Raw genomic sequence first — 19968 nt, forward strand, 5'->3', positions numbered from 1 at the left:
TGCATTCACCTTCCACCATCCCACCCTCCCTCTATGTATTTTTGAGCTCCCTTCTCCCTCCTCATTTCTGAAGAAGGGTCCCAACCCAAAGAGTCAACTTTCCTACTCTTCTGATGCTGCCTGGCCTGCTGTGTTCTTCCAGCTCCATACTGTGTTATCTCTACATTTAAAAGGTATCACACCGGTGTAATTTGGAGTTACAATTGAGGATTATTAGGAATATTTGTAATTTGTTCAACAAATATTGTATCACTGGATCTATTTACGTAATATTTACCCTTGGTCTTACCTTCATTTTCCCACTGTATTTAGGATCAGAAATGGTGATAAAAGCAGCATCTTTGCTCTGCTGTAAAAACTCTGGAAACTTGCAAAATACACGCTCACAGATTCTTCTTACAGTGGATGCCTCAAACAAAGACCATAATTGTAAATATTAATTAAATTAAGATCAAAATACGATTACACATCACACAGCATTAATTCAAGTAGAGAATATGAGAAGAAACATGTCCCACAAAGCCCACGCCTATTTTAAACTCCCGGAGATGGCAATAAATCACAGAAAAGTCTCCCAAGGTAGAATACATTAACTCATGCCGGTCTTCAGAAAACATGAAAATGAAATTCCCAGGCATTAATGTAACATTTTAATAAATAATATTCAGATTGGAGACGGATTTTGAGTCCCGTGTTCAATAACACAAATCAATCTCTTTTTGGAGCTCCTATACTACATGTGGGAAGAGGCCAGAAACCATTTCAGACCTGGCTTTCAGCTAGTGCCCAGTTGCCCTCTAAAATATTGCTCAGATTAGAAGTCAGTGACACTATACATTTCCCAATAACATACAGGATATTCATGCATACCACATTACAATGGTTACATGCAATGCTGCCATCAGTGTTTGTCGCATCTCCTCTAACCTACACATCCAATGCTGTGAATACATCAATGACAAACAACTTCATGGTTCACCCTATCATCTCATGATGTTTGCCAGACCCCCTATCATCTATCGTTGGACTCTTATGGTTATTGACAACATTCCAACACTGATTATTATGTCCAAGACATTTGCCAGCTGCATCATGTACCTGCTTGTTACTAACAACTTTTCAAATTCAGTTATGTAGTTCATATCCTTTGCTGATCTTAGTACAAAAGACTAAAAAGGATAGTTATAATATTTGAAATGTCAGCTCTAATATAAACTTACTTATAAAGTTATATGTAGTTAAAACTAATACCATCATTCTATGACAAAGCTAACAACATCTTCAGGAGCAGTTTCCCTCTTATCAAACTTGCAAAGCGGCAGTTGGTTTCTCGAGGCCATACTGACCGTGTTTCAAAAATCGTTTTTGCTCCCCTCCCACCACCTTACTACATTATTTGTCTCTCAGTACTCTTATGAGGTTATCTTGTTTATACCTCTCTGTTGTTCTAATCTTCCTGCTGACAGAGAAAGTTTCTTCAAGGGCATCTCTGCATGCAAGGCTATCTGCCTTCTGAAATTTAAGTACCCAAAATCTAATAAATTTACGCTTCTATTATTGTACAAGTATGTGTCTACTCTAATATGTAATTATAGTTATTTACAATGCCTCATCTTGCATAGGAAGTTTTCCCTTTCTATTTCATATAAAAATAGTAAATCACAAATCAGATGGTTTTCATCCCAAATGCCTTAGCAGAGTCTTACTGTTTGCATTCTAATCCCATCTTACTAAGACTCATAGGCATTTTATTATCAGTCTGTGAAGGTCATGGTTGTGCCATATGAAATGCTATATCAGCTACAATTTCCTTCAATTATGTCAGTTAAAAAGAAAACCCCTCATAGCCATTTTATTTTTATATTCATAAAATAAAATGAATATTTTATCAAATTCAGCCATGGGCAACCAGAACAATTCAAAATAATTAGTTTTTAAAAGATAGTTGACAAACTAATTCCAACCGGAATTCCATCAACAAACACATTGACTTGGAGCCAATCTGCCATCCCCTGAGTAAAAGAACAGGAAATGACATCACCAACCCAAGGAAACCTAACCAGACAAATAGAAAGCGGGACATAACACCAGCGCTTCGTCGGAGGCTCACTGATTATGTTACCTAGAATGGTGACGAAATGTCTCAAAACTAACCTTTCAGCTCAGCGAGTAAACTCACATCCAGAACCTCAACCTGAGCTACAAATCTTCTCAAAACTCGATAGTTCACAAAGCTCAAGACTATACCAGTTGCCATGGCATAGAACGAGAACTTATTTTTATTCTCATACAATTCAGTCATAGTTACATTAGGTCAAAAATGCTGATCAAGGAGCTCAGTTTAAAGAACACCTTAAAAGAAAGAAAATGAGGGAGAAAGGGTAAGTGATGTTCCGAGTGTAATTCAGAACTCAATGAACCCCAGTGAAGCACAATTTTACCTTTATACATGAAGCAATGAAAATTATTATTTTGGGTATTTGAGTCACACTACAATTGTCCAAAATTTCTGTAGCATTAAAAACGCTGCTAGCCTCTCTGCACTATTCCTGATCCATTCACTTGCTTTTCTTTTTGAAACTTGGTTCTGCATTTGGATCTGTATCTGATGCTCACTGTTTCAAAGTTTCTAGTCAAACTGCTGCTTTCTGATCTTTTGAATGTCCTTCCCCATATATGCTTTAATAGCAGTAATTTTCAGACCCATACTTCAAGGCAAGTGACTGCTAACAACTTTACAAATGGATATCTTGCCTTTAATTTAACTTACAAGTTTTGTAAACAGGAGACAGAGAATATTTGAATTGATGTTTTACATCACTAGCCTTTCTGGATTTAAAGAGAACCATAAGACCAGACTCATGGAGGGATGACAAGAGATTATGTGAAATACATTGTAATAGAAGAACAGCACAAGTGGCTTAAATAGCTGAGTGGTTATTCAAACTTTCTTGCAAATAATACTTTATCGGTAAGTCAAAAGGTGAATGCCATTGTGGATAAGAGTCCAACAGACAGCTATTAGCTTGCTATCAGGGAAGCCTTACAAGAACTGCACTTACGTAGCACCTTTCACACTTACATAGCACCTTTCACTATATCTGATGTCCCAAGGAGGTTTCCAACCAAATAAATACAAAGTGCTATCACTCTTGTAATGCAGAAGAAAATAAACAACCTATATACGCACAGAAAAATCCATGAAAGAGCATTTAAATAAAATGTTGGTTGTAGAAAAAATATTGTCCAGGATACCCCACCTTTTCTTTAATTATGCTATGGATATTTTACATCCATTCAGGATGACAGATACAACCCTGGTTTAACATAACATCTGACAGACTACAGCTCCATTGGCCCGGCACAGAAATTCAACGTTAATTGCGTGTTCAAATATCTGATATGAGGCTTTAGCAACAATATTCGGATTAAAGAAACAAATGTGCTAGTGAGTGAATCTAAAATAAAACTAATTTTTCAACAGAATAACAAGATCAAATAATTACCTGCATCTTGCTGGTGTTTTCATCAGGCTGCAGGAGTGCAGCATGATTGGATACCTTACGAAGGATGGACAAATAACTAAAATACATTTGCCGTACAGTAATCCCATCCTCATTTTGCTGAAAAGAAAAAGCATTTTAAAAATTCAATACATCTAAAAGTAAGTGGGCTGAATGATTCCAGTTCTACTTTTAACAGAATTTGGGACCTCAATATTGTAATCACATATTTTCAGATTTAAAGTTTATCTTGGAGACTTCTGCTCCTGCAAAAACATTTTTGAATTTATTTTTTAAAAAAATCAATTTGACACAGATGTGGCAGTTCCTTAAAAAAGGTGAAAATTTTATTCCTTTCTGCATTTTCATTTTACACTTGCCCATCTCTATTACGTCAATTAAGGTAATGCAACATCTTTCAAAATTGACATATTCCCATAATTAAGAAAAGGACTTAGTTTTGTCAATCACATTTTTAGAAACTTCACAGAAAAAGGAAACTACTTGGAAGTGTGGTGATGTAAACTAATACAGCAGCGGATTTTGGCATTGAACAGTCCCATAATTCTAGGATCAACAAATCTTTTTTGACAGTATTATTTGAGGGTAGAACTTTGCCTAGGTCACCAGCACTTAATACATAAATGAGATTATTAGTTGTCCACCTTAGCAAAGACAGGCAAACAGCACATTACTTCATCCAAAGGTTGCCACTTCTAAAGAGTGTTCCATCAGTACAGGAGCGTCCAACTCAACTACATGCTCAGTTCCTGGGCTGGGCTTGAAGCAAAATCTTCAAACTCAGAATGACAGTGATTACAGCTGATCTTTATTGATATTTAGTGTAGAATTCATTGAGTTAATACACTTCCCTTTCACCTATATGGAGTCTGAATCCAGCCAGACATGAAGTATTTTTTCTGTCAGTTTTAAGGCTCCCACATAAAAGAACTCTGGACAATCTCAATTACATGTCTGACAGAACCTAGTCACCACACCGAACTGCCCACAATTCTGTACTAAAATTGAAGAGATCACAAAATATGTCGGAAATGAAAGTTCATAATGTACCATTATAGGGTTAAACTACATCTGAGTTTAACAGGATGAAGTTTTACTCTGAAACAAGCCTGCTATTTGTAACACGCATTTAATTCTCACACTGGCTGCCAAAAGTTTAAAAAGTGTTCCATTCAGTAGCATTGACACCCACTGCCTTGACGAGCAGAAAAGCCTGGCCGAAAATATACATTTCAAAACCAGCAGTATTTATCTACTTAAACAAAAGTAGCAAGGTCAGAATTTTAAGCAATTGCCAAGAAGGGGTCACCTTCTGAAACATTCACTATTTTAACATCGTAAAGTGACAAATGAACAGTTCACAATTCAACACAGTACCTTGAACTCTGATCAGAATATGTGCTACTGTTCCTAATTACTTTTATTCACTGTTACAATTGGAGCACTCATCACCTCACAACTGAAGTATACAATAAGTGAGAGTATTTGCCTTAACTTTGCACTTACTGTGCAAGCTACATTCAAATTAGAAAGGCCTGGTTAAACACTGTGGCTAGATTTTGAAGAGGTTAAAATCAGTCCCAGGTTTCTCTTTTCAAAATAATTGGCACGTGAACATACAGATTAAACTAACACAGAAACAACATACAAAATGTTAATACCAGTTAAAAAAAAGGTTTCCTATTCATTTTACTGATGTAACTCATTTTAACTGAGCACAAGATCTAGCCTTTGAACTTTTCCCCAAAAGGACCTCTACACATGAGGTGATGCAGCTGACCTTGTAACAGCAGTTTTTCCTTTTTCGGCCACTGTTGCAATCACATGGATCCCAGCCATGCAGTACCAGCTTTAAATCCTCTGACTCCAGCACTGCCTTATATACTGTCTTCTGGAACTCAGTCAAAGAGCAGTATATCACCTGAAAATAACAGTAAATTTCAAAATAGGGAATTCAGGGCTTCCTTTCCATCTGCTGATGACCAGTCACGCTACCAGTAACCAACTTTAGGGTAAAAAAAATGGTGAAGTCAGTAAATGATAAGAGGACAGTCTACGTTATTGCCTCAACTAAATCAACTAAAACATGTGAAATGGAAGGCCAACGTCAATCACAGTGATAGTAAATTTCAATTGAAGTTCCTGTATGAGGAAAGAGGTGTACTTAATTAGGTTTCCGCCATGACCACGTAACAGTTGAAATACATCAATAAATGAGGCAGGGGGTGGGGAAGCTCTGGCTAAAGAAGTAGCCTCTCCAGCTTCTTTTAGAATTATGACAGACTAATTCGCATGGCACAGCTCTAATATTGTTGGAATATTTCTATACCAGAGCCAGAAATACACCATGGAAGGTCAGCAGGGAATCACCATAAAGCAGTTAGGGATCCTAAGCCAAGTCTAGCTCACAACAAATGGTGAGGAATTGATGTGGCTTAATTTGCCATAATTCTGAGTGTGAAAAGTTTGTTGGTCTTGTACTTTCAGTAATGAATACAGAAACACTGCCAGGCAGCATTTTATTACCCGATCATCTTTCTTTGGCAGCTGATCACTGATGAGAGCCTTAGTACGTCTCAGAAACCAAAAAGACATCTGTTTTGCCAACCGGCTCATAGCCTTTCGCCCAACAGCCAGTTCTCTTTTGGTTGCTGTGTGTCTCTGACCAAATTCAATTGGATTGCAGAACTCTTCCTTAAAACGAGCTCTGTTGCCAAGGCAACCTGGTATTGCCCTTAAGTACAAAGAATGGAAAATCATTTCACCATTTCTTCCAGTCAACTAATAAACAAACTGTGCAGTAATTTAAAAGCTTAGAACATTAGTAAGAAATACTTCTGAGATAGGGTTAGGGTTAGGCAAGTTGGAGCCCTGTTGCCTTCATCAAGATTTTACACGGAAGTCAAACCTCTGAACTGATATTCATCTTCCACCCTCAGTTCAACAAACTAACCTAAAACTCTCTGCTATAGGCACTATTCGAGTGGCTATACGCCTCAGGAAGGTTTTAACATTTTGACCAACGGCAAAAGCTGAGAGAGTACACATTCCAAGATTTTCCAACTCTGTACTGGATGTCTTGGTGGAGGTGGTGGAAAGGATGAGAGATGTTTTGCATCTTTGATGGGCAAGAAGAAACCCATAGGCCTACTTTTGCTGCTGAGTTTTATCAGCCTGTCAAGCTTGTTCTGTCATCCAATTTGATCATGGCTGATCATCCTCTTCAATACTTCTTTCTCACACAATGCCATTCAGGGATCTGTAAATCTCTATTTTAAACATACTCAATGATTGAGCTTCCAAAGCTTGAAGTACAGAATTCCAAAGCCTCACAACTCTCCAGTTATAAAAAATCTCAGTCCTAAGTGCTTTCTCCTTTATTTTTAAATTGTGTCCTCTTTTACTTGTGGAAAAATCATCTCATCTACTCTATCCAGACCTCTCAGTATTCTCTAAATTTCTATGGAGTACAGACGCAGAGTCTTTAGCTCTCATCAAATGAAGGTCTTCATCCACTTGATCATTCTTGTAAATCTCCTCTGGAACCCCTCTAATGTCAGCACATCCTTCACAGATACAAGGCCCAAAATTGTTCACAATACTCCAAATGCAGCCTGACCAAAGCCTTCTGCAGTCTCAGCAGTACATCTCGGCCCTTCTATTGTAGCCCTCTTGAAATGAATGCTAACATTGCAGTTACCTTTCTAACTGCAAACTGGCTATGTTTATCAACATTAAGAGAGTCTTGAACGAGAATTCCCAAGCCTCTTTGCGATTCAGATTTCCAAATCCACTAGAAAACAGTCCATATCTTTATTCTCCCTACCAAGTGCATAACTGTTCACATTTCCGCATTGTATTCCCTATGTCACTTCTTTGCCCACTCTGCAAGCCCATCCAAACCCTTCTGAAACCTCCCTGCTTCCTCAACACTACCGACTCCTCCACCTATCTTTGTGTCATCTGCAAACCTATATGGAATAGCCAGACTGTTCATGTTGAACATGAACAGTTGTGGTCCCAACACTGACCCCTGTGCAACTCTACTAGTCACTGGCTGCCATGCTGAAAAACAACCCTTTAACCCTACTAAATAAAAATCGAAAGGACTGCAGATGCTGCAAATCAAGATCAAAAACGGAAGTTGCTGGAAGCTCAGAAGGTCTGGCAGCATTGTTGTAGAAAAAAAATCAAGAGTTAACATTTTAGGTCTGGTGACCCTTCCTCTGAACTGGACACCAGGCCCGAAACTTTAACCCTGAATCTCTTCAAAGATGCTGTCAGACCTGCTGAGCTTCTAGCAACTTCTGTTTTTGTTCCTTTATCCCTACTCCTTGTCTTCTACCGGTCAACCAATCCTCAATCCATGCCAGTACCTTGCCCCTAACACAATGGGGCCTCCTGTGCAGCACCTCGTAAAGGCCTTCTGAAAATCTGAATAGATCACGTCCACTAAGTGTCCTTTGTCTAACATGCTCGTTACCTCCTCAAACAATTCTGACAGATTTGTTAGACAAGAGTTCTCATTGACGATACTGGGCTGACTCAGCCCTATTTTACAATGCACCTCTAAGTACTCTGCAACCTCACTCTTAATAATGGGTTGAGGTCAAGCTAAATGGTCTACAGTTTCCGGTCTTCTGCCTCACTTTTTAAACACAGGTATTACTTAAGTCAATTTTGGGGTTATACATATGATTCCAGCTTCTTCCTGTCAAACTACATGGTAGCTTTTATCATATTATAGGCTCTGTGCTTTGGGGTTTCTTCACCATAAGCTCCCGAACCAAGTTTTCTTTGTTACACATGACTAAATCCAGAATTGCCTGTTCCCCAGCAGGCCCTGTCAAGCTGCTCCAAAGAAAAAAAATCTCGTGGTCATTCCTCAAGTTCCTTTTCTTGAGATCACTACCAACCTAATTTCCCTACTTCACCTGCATATTGAAGAACCCCATGATTATAGTAAAAGTAAATAAAAACTGAAAGAATTGCAGATGCTGTAAATCAGAAACAAAAGCAAAAATTTCTGCAAAAGCTCAAAAGGTCTGTCAGCATCTGTGAAGAGAAATCAGAGTTTAAAGTACTGGTCCTCTGATTTCTCTTCACAGATGCTGTCAGACCTATTAAGCTTTACCAACAATTTGTTTTTACAGTCATAGTGCCTTTCTTACATGCCTTTGCTATTTCCTGATTTATTTTCTTCCCCACATCCTGACTATAGCAAGGAGGCTTGTACACCACTCCCATCAGGGTCTTTTTCCCTTTTGTGGTTTCTCATCTCCACTCACACAGATTCTATCCCTTACCAACTCTGTATTGCTTCTTGCCTTCAACTTAATTTTATTTCTTACTAATGAGGTAACCCCACTCCCTCTGACCATCCTTTTGATAGGATACGTATCTTTAGATATTTAGTTCCCAGCCCTGATCCATTTGCAGTGATACCCACAATTTAATGAATCTCAATCTGCTCAGTTTGTTTTGCATACTGTATACACTTAAGTACAACACTTGCATCCTGAGTTGATTACCCCCTTCACACAGTTGGCGTCTTATCCGCTGCACCCAAAGTTAGATCCCTTACCCTTTCCATACTTTGTCTTATTACTCATTCAGGAAACTTTAATAACCACTGCTGAGTCTTCCTGCTGCCACTTTAACTTCTTCCCTAACTTGCAATGCAAATGAACCCACCTCCCCATTATTTAGTTTAAAGTCTAACTTATGCAAATCATAGTTATGCAATTCACCAAGATTCTGGACCCAGCATGATTCAGGTGGAGTCTGTCCAATCGGAACAGCTCCCTCTTTTTCCAGTATTAATGCCAATATCACATGAATTCAACCCCATTTCTCCTACACCAATCTTTGAGCCATGCATTTACTTTTTTAATCTTGATGACCCTGTGGCAACTTAATCGCAGCTTAGGTAGGAATCCAGAAATTATTACCTTTTCAGTTCTGCTTTAAAATTTAGCCCCTCACTACTCATATTTCATTGCAGTATCTCTTTCCATTTTCTACCTATATCATTGGCACACAAGTGGACCTGGACAACTGAATCTGTCCCTTCCCAATCCAAGTTCTTCAATAACCAAATGAAATATCCTGAACCTAGACACCTGGCAACATAGCCTTCAGGCCACTCAATCCTGAAAGTTCCCTTAGTACATTTACACTTTTTAGATATAGCTGATCAGATAGGCTGAACAAGACTGAAAAGCATGAGGTGATACATTTTTGAAGGACTAACAAGGCAAGGAAGTACATGTTGAATGGCAAGACCCTGGGAAGTACAGAGAAAATACTGTGGCATACAAGACTACGGACTAAATGCTGGAAAATGGAATTACAATAGATGGTTGCTTTATGACTGGTGTTGTCATGGTGTGGCCAAAACGCCTTTTTCCATGTTGTAAAAACTCTATGGTTACGACATAGCATATCACCGAATGGCAGAACAAGCTTGAGAAAATAAGTGACTTATTCCCGTCCTACACTTCTATCATTTAGCTCTATGAACAGGCTGGTCGATACAAACTTCCATTGACAGTCCTTCTCAACTCTTTCTTCTCCTCCCTCTTTCAGCATTCTTAAACTGCTGGGTGTATTCTATTCATTCTGAGCTATGCTATATTCTATAGTGAATGTTTACACCAACGTCTAAGCGTAACTGACTTGCTTGAAAACCTTGAAATCATCCAAACCCTCAAGCAACTGACCGACCACACCACATATACTCCAGGAACTTTATTTCTGAAAGTACCAAATATGTATTGACCCAACAGCTAGACAAAATAAAACTAAATATCTATAATCAGTGTAATTCATGATGTAGGTGGTCCTCCCTTCTGCTGAATACATCTTCAGTTCTGAGAGGTTACTGAAGAATATTAACTGAAATATTGACACTAAAAAAGCACTGCTCGTGTCAAATCTTGACTGCCATCATATTTTGGATGGCTTTTCACTGCATACACTCTCAGCAATACAGTATCAAGCATGACTCAGTCCAAACACATGAGTATGCATTGCAAGAGGCATTTTGAACTCCAAACAGCAAATATGAATCCCAATTCCATTTCGATTGGCTCTTCTTAAGACAGCACCAGCATATGGCAGGATGACCATGAAAGACAGGTGCTGACCAACATCATTATGAGATCAGCAACCAGTTAATCTGCAGCTGCTGCAGGTGCAGCATCATATTCGACATCAGTCCAAAAGTGCAGGCTCGGAATTCAAATGACAAATTCTCCCAAACATAGGTCTCTGGGAACTCTGTCTCCTGTACATCAAGATTTCACTATTACTCACTAACGCAGGGTTACTGGGGTAGTCTGTAGGCTATGGGAAATCACTTGCAACTATTGGCAAACAAAATGGGAACACGTGGCTCACAGTTTTAATGCTGGAAATGCCAACACAAACTTCTTCACATCTTTCTCTGCACCTGGCAACCACCAGGATCAAACTCTGGACTTGTTTATCCACTTAACAGTTGTCTTTTGGTCTGACCTATTGACACCAGGATGAAAATTAATGGGAGCAGACTGGTCAACTATTTTGTTAATGAGAAACTGACACATTTCTTGTATCTACTTATGCTTACATATTTCATAATCTGAAATAACCAGCTACATTATAACTGTATAATTACAGCTTACCAGTCCATGACACACCACAGTTCATCCATGTTGTTCTGCAAAATGGTTCCAGTCAGGCCAATTCTTATCTTGCACTTCAATGCCTTCAATGCCTGTGTAATCTGAGCTTTAGGATTCTTTATCTTATGAGCTTCATCCACAAACACAGCAGACCACTCAATGCTGTTTAAGAAATGAAAGATTAATCACATAACATTATACTGCAATTCTTAAGGTTTACTTGGCCTCTTTAACAGCGCTATTGACAATTTTCAGACCTATAATTCTAAGAAATCTTTGGACAGTTACAACATAGTTGTGCAGCTGTTGATGGAGAAAATGCTTTTGCAACTGAAGTCAGATCTATTGAACTGTTCAATATTATGCTTTCTTTCAGGACTCTAAAACATACTAATATTTGAATGTGCCACCTTGCCCAAATATAAACATACGTATGCAGTCCAAGTAGGTTGAAATGCATCTAGTCTGTATAATAACAACTAGCTTCGTTTATGTCTTTCTCCACTTCTTTTCTCAGTATTCCTGCGGCCAAGTGATTTTAAAATCACTTCCACTGTTATTACTCAACTTCAATAAATTACTAAATGTTTATATATTGATTACCATGGATCATCAGCTGTACTTTAATTTGAGGATGGTATCTACCAGGATAATTGGTTCATCAAAGAAGTGTGCAATGACACAAAGACTTAAAGCTAGATTCCTAAGGTGGAAATACATTTTTTTGGCCTTTTGGTAAGTAAATGATAATGCTTCCGGACACTCAAACTAACTAAAATTAAACAGCAAATTGTTTAAAAACATGGACGAATAGTTGACATCAGTGAGGAATACCATGCAGTTTAGTTTGCGCAATACTTCCGGATACAACTTCTAAATCTAACAGAAGTCTATGCAAATTTGGCATACATACATTTCTGAATAGCAGAGGTTGTGGGGCAATGGCAGAGGTGTGGGCATGTGGGCACCGACAACACTAGACATTAAAAATTGAGAGATGCACCAAAGGGATGAGGAAAAATGTTAAATATTCTTGGAGAGAGAGGAAAGAAAGTAAAATAGTGGGGCAGAAGGTGGTGGGAGTAAAGAAAATGTAAGTAGCCTATAAGTAGTTATGTCTATTGACCTATGAGTTTATACAACACACTCAGATCTTCTAAACAATACCAATTATCAAAGTGGCACTTGCTCCAATTTTTCCAGGTCCCATTTCTGGAGGGACAGAATTTAACTGACATTTGAAATGGAGTCCTGTAAATTTTTCAACTTACATTAAAAAAGGCAAATTCTAATAACTCTGGAAAACATACAATATATTATTTTGACAGGCAGCAATATTTAAGATTTGTTGGTTCTATTACTAATAAACTTCACAAATCTTCCCATTGGCTCAGAAAATTAAGGTCTTTTTAAAAATGCTTCTCTCCAAGAAAGGAGATTCAAAACATTACATGAAACTATCTATTCTACCCATAACTATTAGAAGTCTGACTTCCAACCAAGGTCGAGAATGCTGGGGACAGTTTTGTGGCTCAACATCAGTTATCCTGATTGTACAAGGTTCATCAGTACTCAATTAAAATACTCTTTTCAGTCTACAAGCATGACTGAATTTCTGGTCAGTTGTCATTTTAATTCTCACATGCCCCTCTAACCCTCCTGCAGAGTTCTAAGGAGAGCTTGAGCAATTCATCTTTCCCTTAAGCATTCTTATAGCTTTCTTGACTCAAGAAAAAGTTCAACAACTTCAAACCATCATCTGTTCTGTTTTGTATTATTACTTTTTGTAGGTTTGTCTTTTTCTCTCAGTTTCAGATTGTACCTATTCATCATGCTCCTATCCTCTCTTTCATTTGATTACAACCAATCAAATCTCTAATTTTTCTCAAAGGTCTTTGACCGGAACATTAACTGATTTCCTGAATCTGCCGAACATTTCCAACATTTTCTATTTTTAAACTCACTTTTTACAATGCAAATATTAATTTGTTTTAATATTCCACAATAGATTGGATCATATAGACCTGGCAAATACAAGCACAGGCAATACCTATTGCAATATTCATCATCAGTTAGGGACTAGAAATTGCAATGCATCCTCATAGATCACTCAGATGGCACTGCATTCTACAACACAGCTTTTGCATTGGAGTTAAAGTACTTTCTCGTCAGAGGAATAACTCGCAGTGATCAAGGTATTAATTCTACTTAACTAATAAGGGAAAGTTGGTCTGTACATGCATAAATTGGATCTTGTGTAGATCAGCCTCTGCATCAATTTCTGGAAGTAATGTACCAAGCAAGCTAGCGGGATACTAAGGTCATACCATCTGCCATTAAGCAGATGGGAATCTTTCATATCAGTCTGCATTTAATATATCCAAACTAACAACTAAATGCCATAAATAACATCTTTCAATGTAATCCAACTTTAAATATATTATAATGCGCTCTAATTACCAATTGATGTCATCCAAACACAGGCGGACTGTTTCGTAGGTTGTCAGAGCAATCTCACACTTTTTGCGTCGAATACAACTGAGAGTATGGTCTTTTTGGTTACCATGCAAAATATAAACTCTAAAATAACCCCAGGTTTCCAATTCATTCTTCCAGTTGTACAGCACAGACAGAGGAGTAACGATGAGGAAAATCTTCAAAAGAAACAGGAAGATTAGTTTCAGATACAATGTTGCAATAAAACAAGTTGACACATAGTAAACACTAGGCTGATTAAGGAGTCATCATATATCATGGAAAGTAAGTTTTATCTCACAAACTTGATAAGAGTTTTTCCGACAGACTCACCAATTTGATGGACAGAGGATACTCAAAATATATATTCATTACTCAGAAGGTACATGATAATGCATGTATATTTGGAGACAATATTACGGTATGACGAAGCAGCTTGGTTAGGAAACATAATGACTTTGGATGAAGTGGCCTTTGTAGTTCGACAATGACTATGGACATCTTCAGAGGCCAGTGCTGGGGCCTCTTCTTCTCACTCTACATATAAATAAGTTGGACTTGGCAAAATGAGGGGCGCACAGGTTTTCAGGTTATGTTTCATTTCTAGTTTTGGTGAATCATGGAAAGAAAAATATTAGCAAATTAAATTACAAGTAGATATAAAACAAAGAGCTGTAGATGCTGGAGATCTGAAACCAAAACAAAGATTCCTAGTGAAACTCAGCAAGTCTGGCAGCATCTGTGGAAAGAAAGCACGGTTAATGTTTCAAGGTCAGTGACTTCATCAGAGCTAATAAATTAATAACACTATCAGTTACAGTGACATATAAAGAACAAACAGATTTATAACCAGATGGAATATGGAATTTGAAATTTGGTGTTCAGACCGATTCACAAGGTGTCCTATCTTTGGAAGGATATACTTGCCTTAGAGAAAGAGCAGTGATGATTAACCAGGTTAACAAAGAAAGGATGACTTGCATAAGGAAGGATAAAGATATGCCGACAGATTAGGTAAAGTTTGGCTGCATTTCCAGGGATGCGAGATGATAACAGGTGATACAATTAATTATTAGGTGGAGGTCGTTGAGGGGATGAGAAAGGGAACTTTCTGATGGAAAATCTGGACACTGAATTTCTCTGCACAATGACTACCTTAACTAATGGATTCTCAATTTTAAACTCAGTTAGCTTGCCTGGCTTGGTTTAGTCAAATGCAGTGCACTGGAACAGACTGCAGGGACAGGTAGGACATGTCCCACATAGGAGATATATTGAGAAACCTGGTGGTTTGGATGAAAACACACTTTGACTTCCCAGTCAATGGACTGTGAACAGCTAGGGTCCAAACACAGATCCTTATGGTACCTCACTGGTCACAGTCTGCTGTTGTGAGAATGATCCAATTATTCCTAATTTCTACTTCTGCCAGTTAAGCTATCCTCGATCCATGCTTGTATATTATCCTCAATCCCATAGTTTAATTTTGTTCACTATCCTCCTGTGTAGGACTTTATCAAAAGCTTTATGAAAATCCAAATAGGCACATGTACCGGTTCCTCCTAACTGACTCTGCTGGTAACAACCTCAAACTCTTAACAGGTTTGTAAAACATAACTCTGCCTTGACAAATCCATGTTGACTCTTTCTCGAGAATTCTTATCTAAAAATCCAGTAGTCACATGCTGTATAATAGATTCTAGAATGATGTCAGGCTAACTGGTCTGTCCTGGTTTCTCCCTTTCTACTTCAGGGTCGGGGGATACAATCGGCATCCTTTCAACTGCAGGCACTGTTGCAATACTAATACAGAATTTTGAATGCATCTCTGTAGCTATCACTTTCAAATTTCTAGGATGAAGTTCATCAGGTCCAGGGGATCTGTCAACTTTCAGTCCCATTAATTTCTTGAATACCGTTTTATAAACTAATTTCTTTCAGTGCCACACTCTCATTACACTTTTGCATCTTCTTTATTTCAGGCAGTCTTGGTTCTTCCAGGGTGATGACAAAAATTACTATATTTAGCTTCTTTGCCATTTTTCTTCTTCCTATCATAAATTCTCACATCTCTGCCCAGAATGAAGCCACATTTGTCTTAACTAATCTCGAGCTTTAGCAAAGGTAAAATAGCTTTCACAATCCATTTTTTTCTTGCCATTTTACATTCACATTACATTTTCTCTAAAAATTTCATGGTACTCCGTTGTAGAATTCTACAAGTTCCCTATTTCTAAGGCTTACAACTCTTTTGTCAACTTTATAAGCCTCTCACTTTGATCTAATACTATTTTTAATTACTGTCATCAGCCATGGCTCCCTTACCTTTCCTATCAGGTATTTCTTCCTAAAAGGAATTATTATTTTTGAAAGCCAATCATTAATTCCTTAAAAGCTAATCTTGCTATGAACCTGGAACTTCTGGCCCAGAGATACAGTTGTCACCACCACGAAGTATTTCTGCCCCCACCTGTTTATGATCTCAAGACCTGCTAGTTAATGTGGACAGTGAATTAAAGATTCTGCAAGAAAGTATGAGAAGATTTGTAGCTTGGGTTGTTGATGAGGTTGTGGACATGCTTGCCAAGTCAGTAGATTTGGTTGCAAACGTTTCATCACCCTGCTGGGTAACATCGTCAGTGCGCCTCTGGTGAAGCGTCAGTGTTCTGTCCTGCTTGTTATTTATATGCCTCAGTTTGTTAGGGTGTTTGGTATCACTTCCGGATCGGATTCACAGTAGTTTACAGTGTCTAAATCAAGGTGTTGGAATTCCGCTTAGAATAACAGGCCTCCAGGAATTCCCTGGTATGTCTCTGTTTGGTTTGTGCGATTATGGATGCGTTGTCCCAGTCAAGTGTGTCCCTCATTGCCTGTGTGTAGTCAGACAAGTGAGAATTGGTTGTGTCTCTTGGTGGCTTGTTGGTGTTCGTGCATCTGTATTTTCAGTTTTCTTCCAGTTTGGCCAATGCAGTGTTTCTCACAGTCCTCGTGTGGTATTTTGTACATTACACCGGTTTTGGAGCATGGGATCCTTTACGTTCATCAATAGCTGTCATATGGTAGTTACTGGTTTGTGGGTTACGGATACTTAGGGGTCTGAGAAGTGTTATGGTCATCTCTGAAATGTCCTTGATGTATGGTAGGGTGACAGTGATCAGTAGGTCTGGTCATGTCGTGTCTTCTTGGTGTGATCTGTCTTGGAGGTAACTGTCAACTGTATTTTTCGGGTATCCATTTATTTTGAAGATTCTGTATAAGTGTTCCGGTTCTACTTTGTGTAGTTCCAGGTGCTGCAATGTGTTGTGGCTTGTTTAAATAGTGTCCTGATGTAGCTCATTTGTGGGCTTTGGGGTAGTTGCTGTTGAGTAATTGAGTATCTGGTCTGTATGTATGGTCTTTCTATAAATGCTAGTCTGGAGTTCCCCATTCTAACATTATGTCCAGGAAGGGTAGTCAGTTGTTGTTCTCTTCTTTTGTCAATTTTATCCCCGGTAAGGGTGACGTTTGTGTGTTGGTGGGTTTCTTCCAGTTTTGTGTGCTTAATAATCACGAAGGTGTCATCTACATATCGGACCCAAAGTTTGGGTTATTTACTGGGGAGTGCTGTCTGTTCCAATCTTTGCATTATTGCTTCTGCAATCAGTCCTGACATTGGGTATGCCATTGGTGTTCTGTCGATTTGTTTATATATGCCGTCATTGAAGATAAAGTGGGTTGTAAGGCACAGATCCAGTAGTTTCATGGCGCTGTCCTTATTGATGTTGGTGGTGTCCTGACTACTTGATTCATCTAGTGGAATGGCAATTGTCTCTTTGGCTAGGTCGACGTATATGGATATAAATAGTGCTGTTACTTCAAAGGATATCTTCTATCCTAGTGTCCTTGATGGTGTTGAGGAATTTTTGGGATGGGTGGATGGAGTGGGTAGTGTTATTCTATAAGTATTTCAATTTCTGTTATAGTTCATGGGCAAATCTATATGTTGGCGTACCTGGCAGTGAGACAATGGGTCTGAAGGGGACCCTGGCTTCTGTACCTTGGAGAGTCCATAGAAGCAGGATGTGTTGGATCTCTCTGGACATAACCAATTCCCACTTATCTCACTACACACAGACGAGGGACACTAATTCGACTGGGACAATACATCCGTAATCGCACATGCCAAACAGAGACACGCCAGGGAATTCCTGGAGGCCTGATATTCTAAGCCGAACTCCATCAACACATTGAATTGGACCTTGTGTACAAACCACTGAGAAACAACCAACCAACCAACCAACTGAAGCATATAAATAACAAGCGGGACAGCAAAACCGATGCTTCACCTGAGGCACACTGATGATGTTCCAGAGGCGCACTGACAACGTTACCTAGCAGGGTGACGAAACATTTGCAACCCACTGGCACACCTACAACCTCACTCCGCAAGAAATCATTATTAATGGTAAATTATTTTAAGGTTCAACAAACAATTTTCCAACATTAAAACAAAACATAACAGTTTGAGTAAAGGAAGATTTGCAACAAGGTACAGGCCAAAAAGAATTACTTTGTCATCATATCTTTTTGATTCCTTTCTCATCGTCTTCAGGACAAACTTGGGCATGTTATTTTCAATATCCTCCCGGGTTCCTGTTTTATGAAGTACAGCTGCTAGAAAGGAAATAACCTGTGAAAAGCATCATTAATAGATTATCAGATGATAAAGGTTATATTATTTCATAGTTTCCTCACCTTTTCCCTTAGATACCAAGCTCACCTCTTAAAAAGTTTCATTTTCAGTCTCTCAATTAAATCCAACTCAAATGTTGATTGAATCATCTCTGTTAATTAAATGCTCTTAGACACTGTCAATGGCTAATCAGGTTTTGTTTCCCCACTTTTCAAGGTGGTAGCCTTTACTCACGATCTCAAAACCTTTCCTTGTTTCCTCTCCAGGTTGTGTCCCTAAATTTCTTTTACTTTCCAAGGTTCTTGAACGTCTTGTCATTGACTACCTGTGCATTCATAGTCTGAATCTCTTCAATCCAGTTTTCATCCTGCTCACTGTACCTAGATTACTAATAAGATATACTTTGTGACTGTAATCATAGGCACCCAACCCTTCTTAGAACACAAGAACATCAGTAGACCATGTGGTCCTTCGAGCCTGCTTTGCCATTCAGTAAGATCATGGATGATCTTTTTGTGGTCTCAGCTCCATTTACCCATCCTTTCACAATAACCCTTAATTCCTTTACTGCTCAAAAAATTAACAACTTAGCTTTAAAAACATTCAATGAGGAAGCCTGAAATACTTCACTGGGAAGGGAATTCCACAGACTGACAACCCTTTGGGTCAAGAAGTTCGTCCTCAATTTAGTCCTAAATCTGCTCTCCTAATTTTAAGACTATGCCTCTTCTTCTAGTTTCACCCGCCAGTGGAACCATCCTCCTTGCTTCTATTTTATCTACTCCCTTCATATTTTTATAAGTTTTTATAAGATACCCCCCTCATTCTTCTAAATTCCAATAACTATAATCCCAGTCTACTCAACCTCTCTTCATTAGCCAACCATCTCAACTCTGGAATCAATCTAGTGAATCTCCTCTGCACCCTCTCCAGTGCCAGTACATCCTTTCTCAAGTCAGGAGAAAAAAAATACTGCACGTAGTACTCCAGGTGTGGCCTCAACAGCACCCTATTCAGCAGCAACATAACCTCCCTGCTTTTAAACTCAATCCCTGTAGCAACGAAGGACAAAATTCCATTTGTTTTCTTAATTACATGTTGCACCTGCAAACCAACCTTCTGTGACTCACGCACAAGGACACCCAGGTCTCTTCGCACAGCAGCATGCTGCAACTTGTTACCATTTAAATAACAGTCCCTTTTACTGTTATTTCTAACCACATTTATCAACATTGTACTCCTGTTGCCAGACTTTTGCCTACTCATTTAAACTACCTCTATCCCTGTGCAAACTTTCAGAATCCCTGCACACTTTGCTCGACCACTCGTCTTAGTGTCATCTGCAAACTCTGGCACACTACACGCAGTCCCCAACTCCAAATCATCTAAGTAAATCATAAACAATTGCGGCCCCAACGCTGATTTCCAAGGCATTCTGCTAGTCACTGATCACCAACCAAAAAAGCATTCATTTCTTTCACACTTTGCTTCCTGTTAGTCAAACAATCCTCTATCCATGCTAATACATTGCCAATAATGCTATGCACCTTCATCTTATACAGCAGCCTTTTGTGTGACACCTTGTCGAATGCCTTTTGGAAATCCAAATGCACCACATCTACTAGATCGT

At 38.7% G+C, this 19968-nt stretch overlaps 1 protein-coding gene across 2 annotated transcripts in view; it reads right to left on the minus strand.

Moving 5' to 3' along the window:
- The window catches only part of ercc6l2 (excision repair cross-complementation group 6-like 2), an 85796-nt gene that overhangs the window by 54551 nt on the left and 11277 nt on the right, over window positions 1-19968 (minus strand). For both annotated transcript variants that reach the window (XM_048527482.2, XM_048527481.2), the window contains exons 4-10: window positions 18216-18335; window positions 13652-13845; window positions 11192-11353; window positions 6051-6258; window positions 5305-5445; window positions 3507-3623; window positions 290-409 (exon numbers count right to left, since the gene is read on the minus strand). In XM_048527482.2, the coding sequence (XP_048383439.1) occupies window positions 290-409; window positions 3507-3623; window positions 5305-5445; window positions 6051-6258; window positions 11192-11353; window positions 13652-13845; window positions 18216-18335 (1062 nt within the window). The remainder of the gene's footprint in view (window positions 1-289; window positions 410-3506; window positions 3624-5304; window positions 5446-6050; window positions 6259-11191; window positions 11354-13651; window positions 13846-18215; window positions 18336-19968) is intronic.

Source organism: Stegostoma tigrinum, chromosome 3 (genome assembly GCF_030684315.1).
Source record: "Stegostoma tigrinum isolate sSteTig4 chromosome 3, sSteTig4.hap1, whole genome shotgun sequence".
Taxonomy (NCBI): Eukaryota; Metazoa; Chordata; class Chondrichthyes; order Orectolobiformes; family Stegostomatidae; genus Stegostoma; species Stegostoma tigrinum.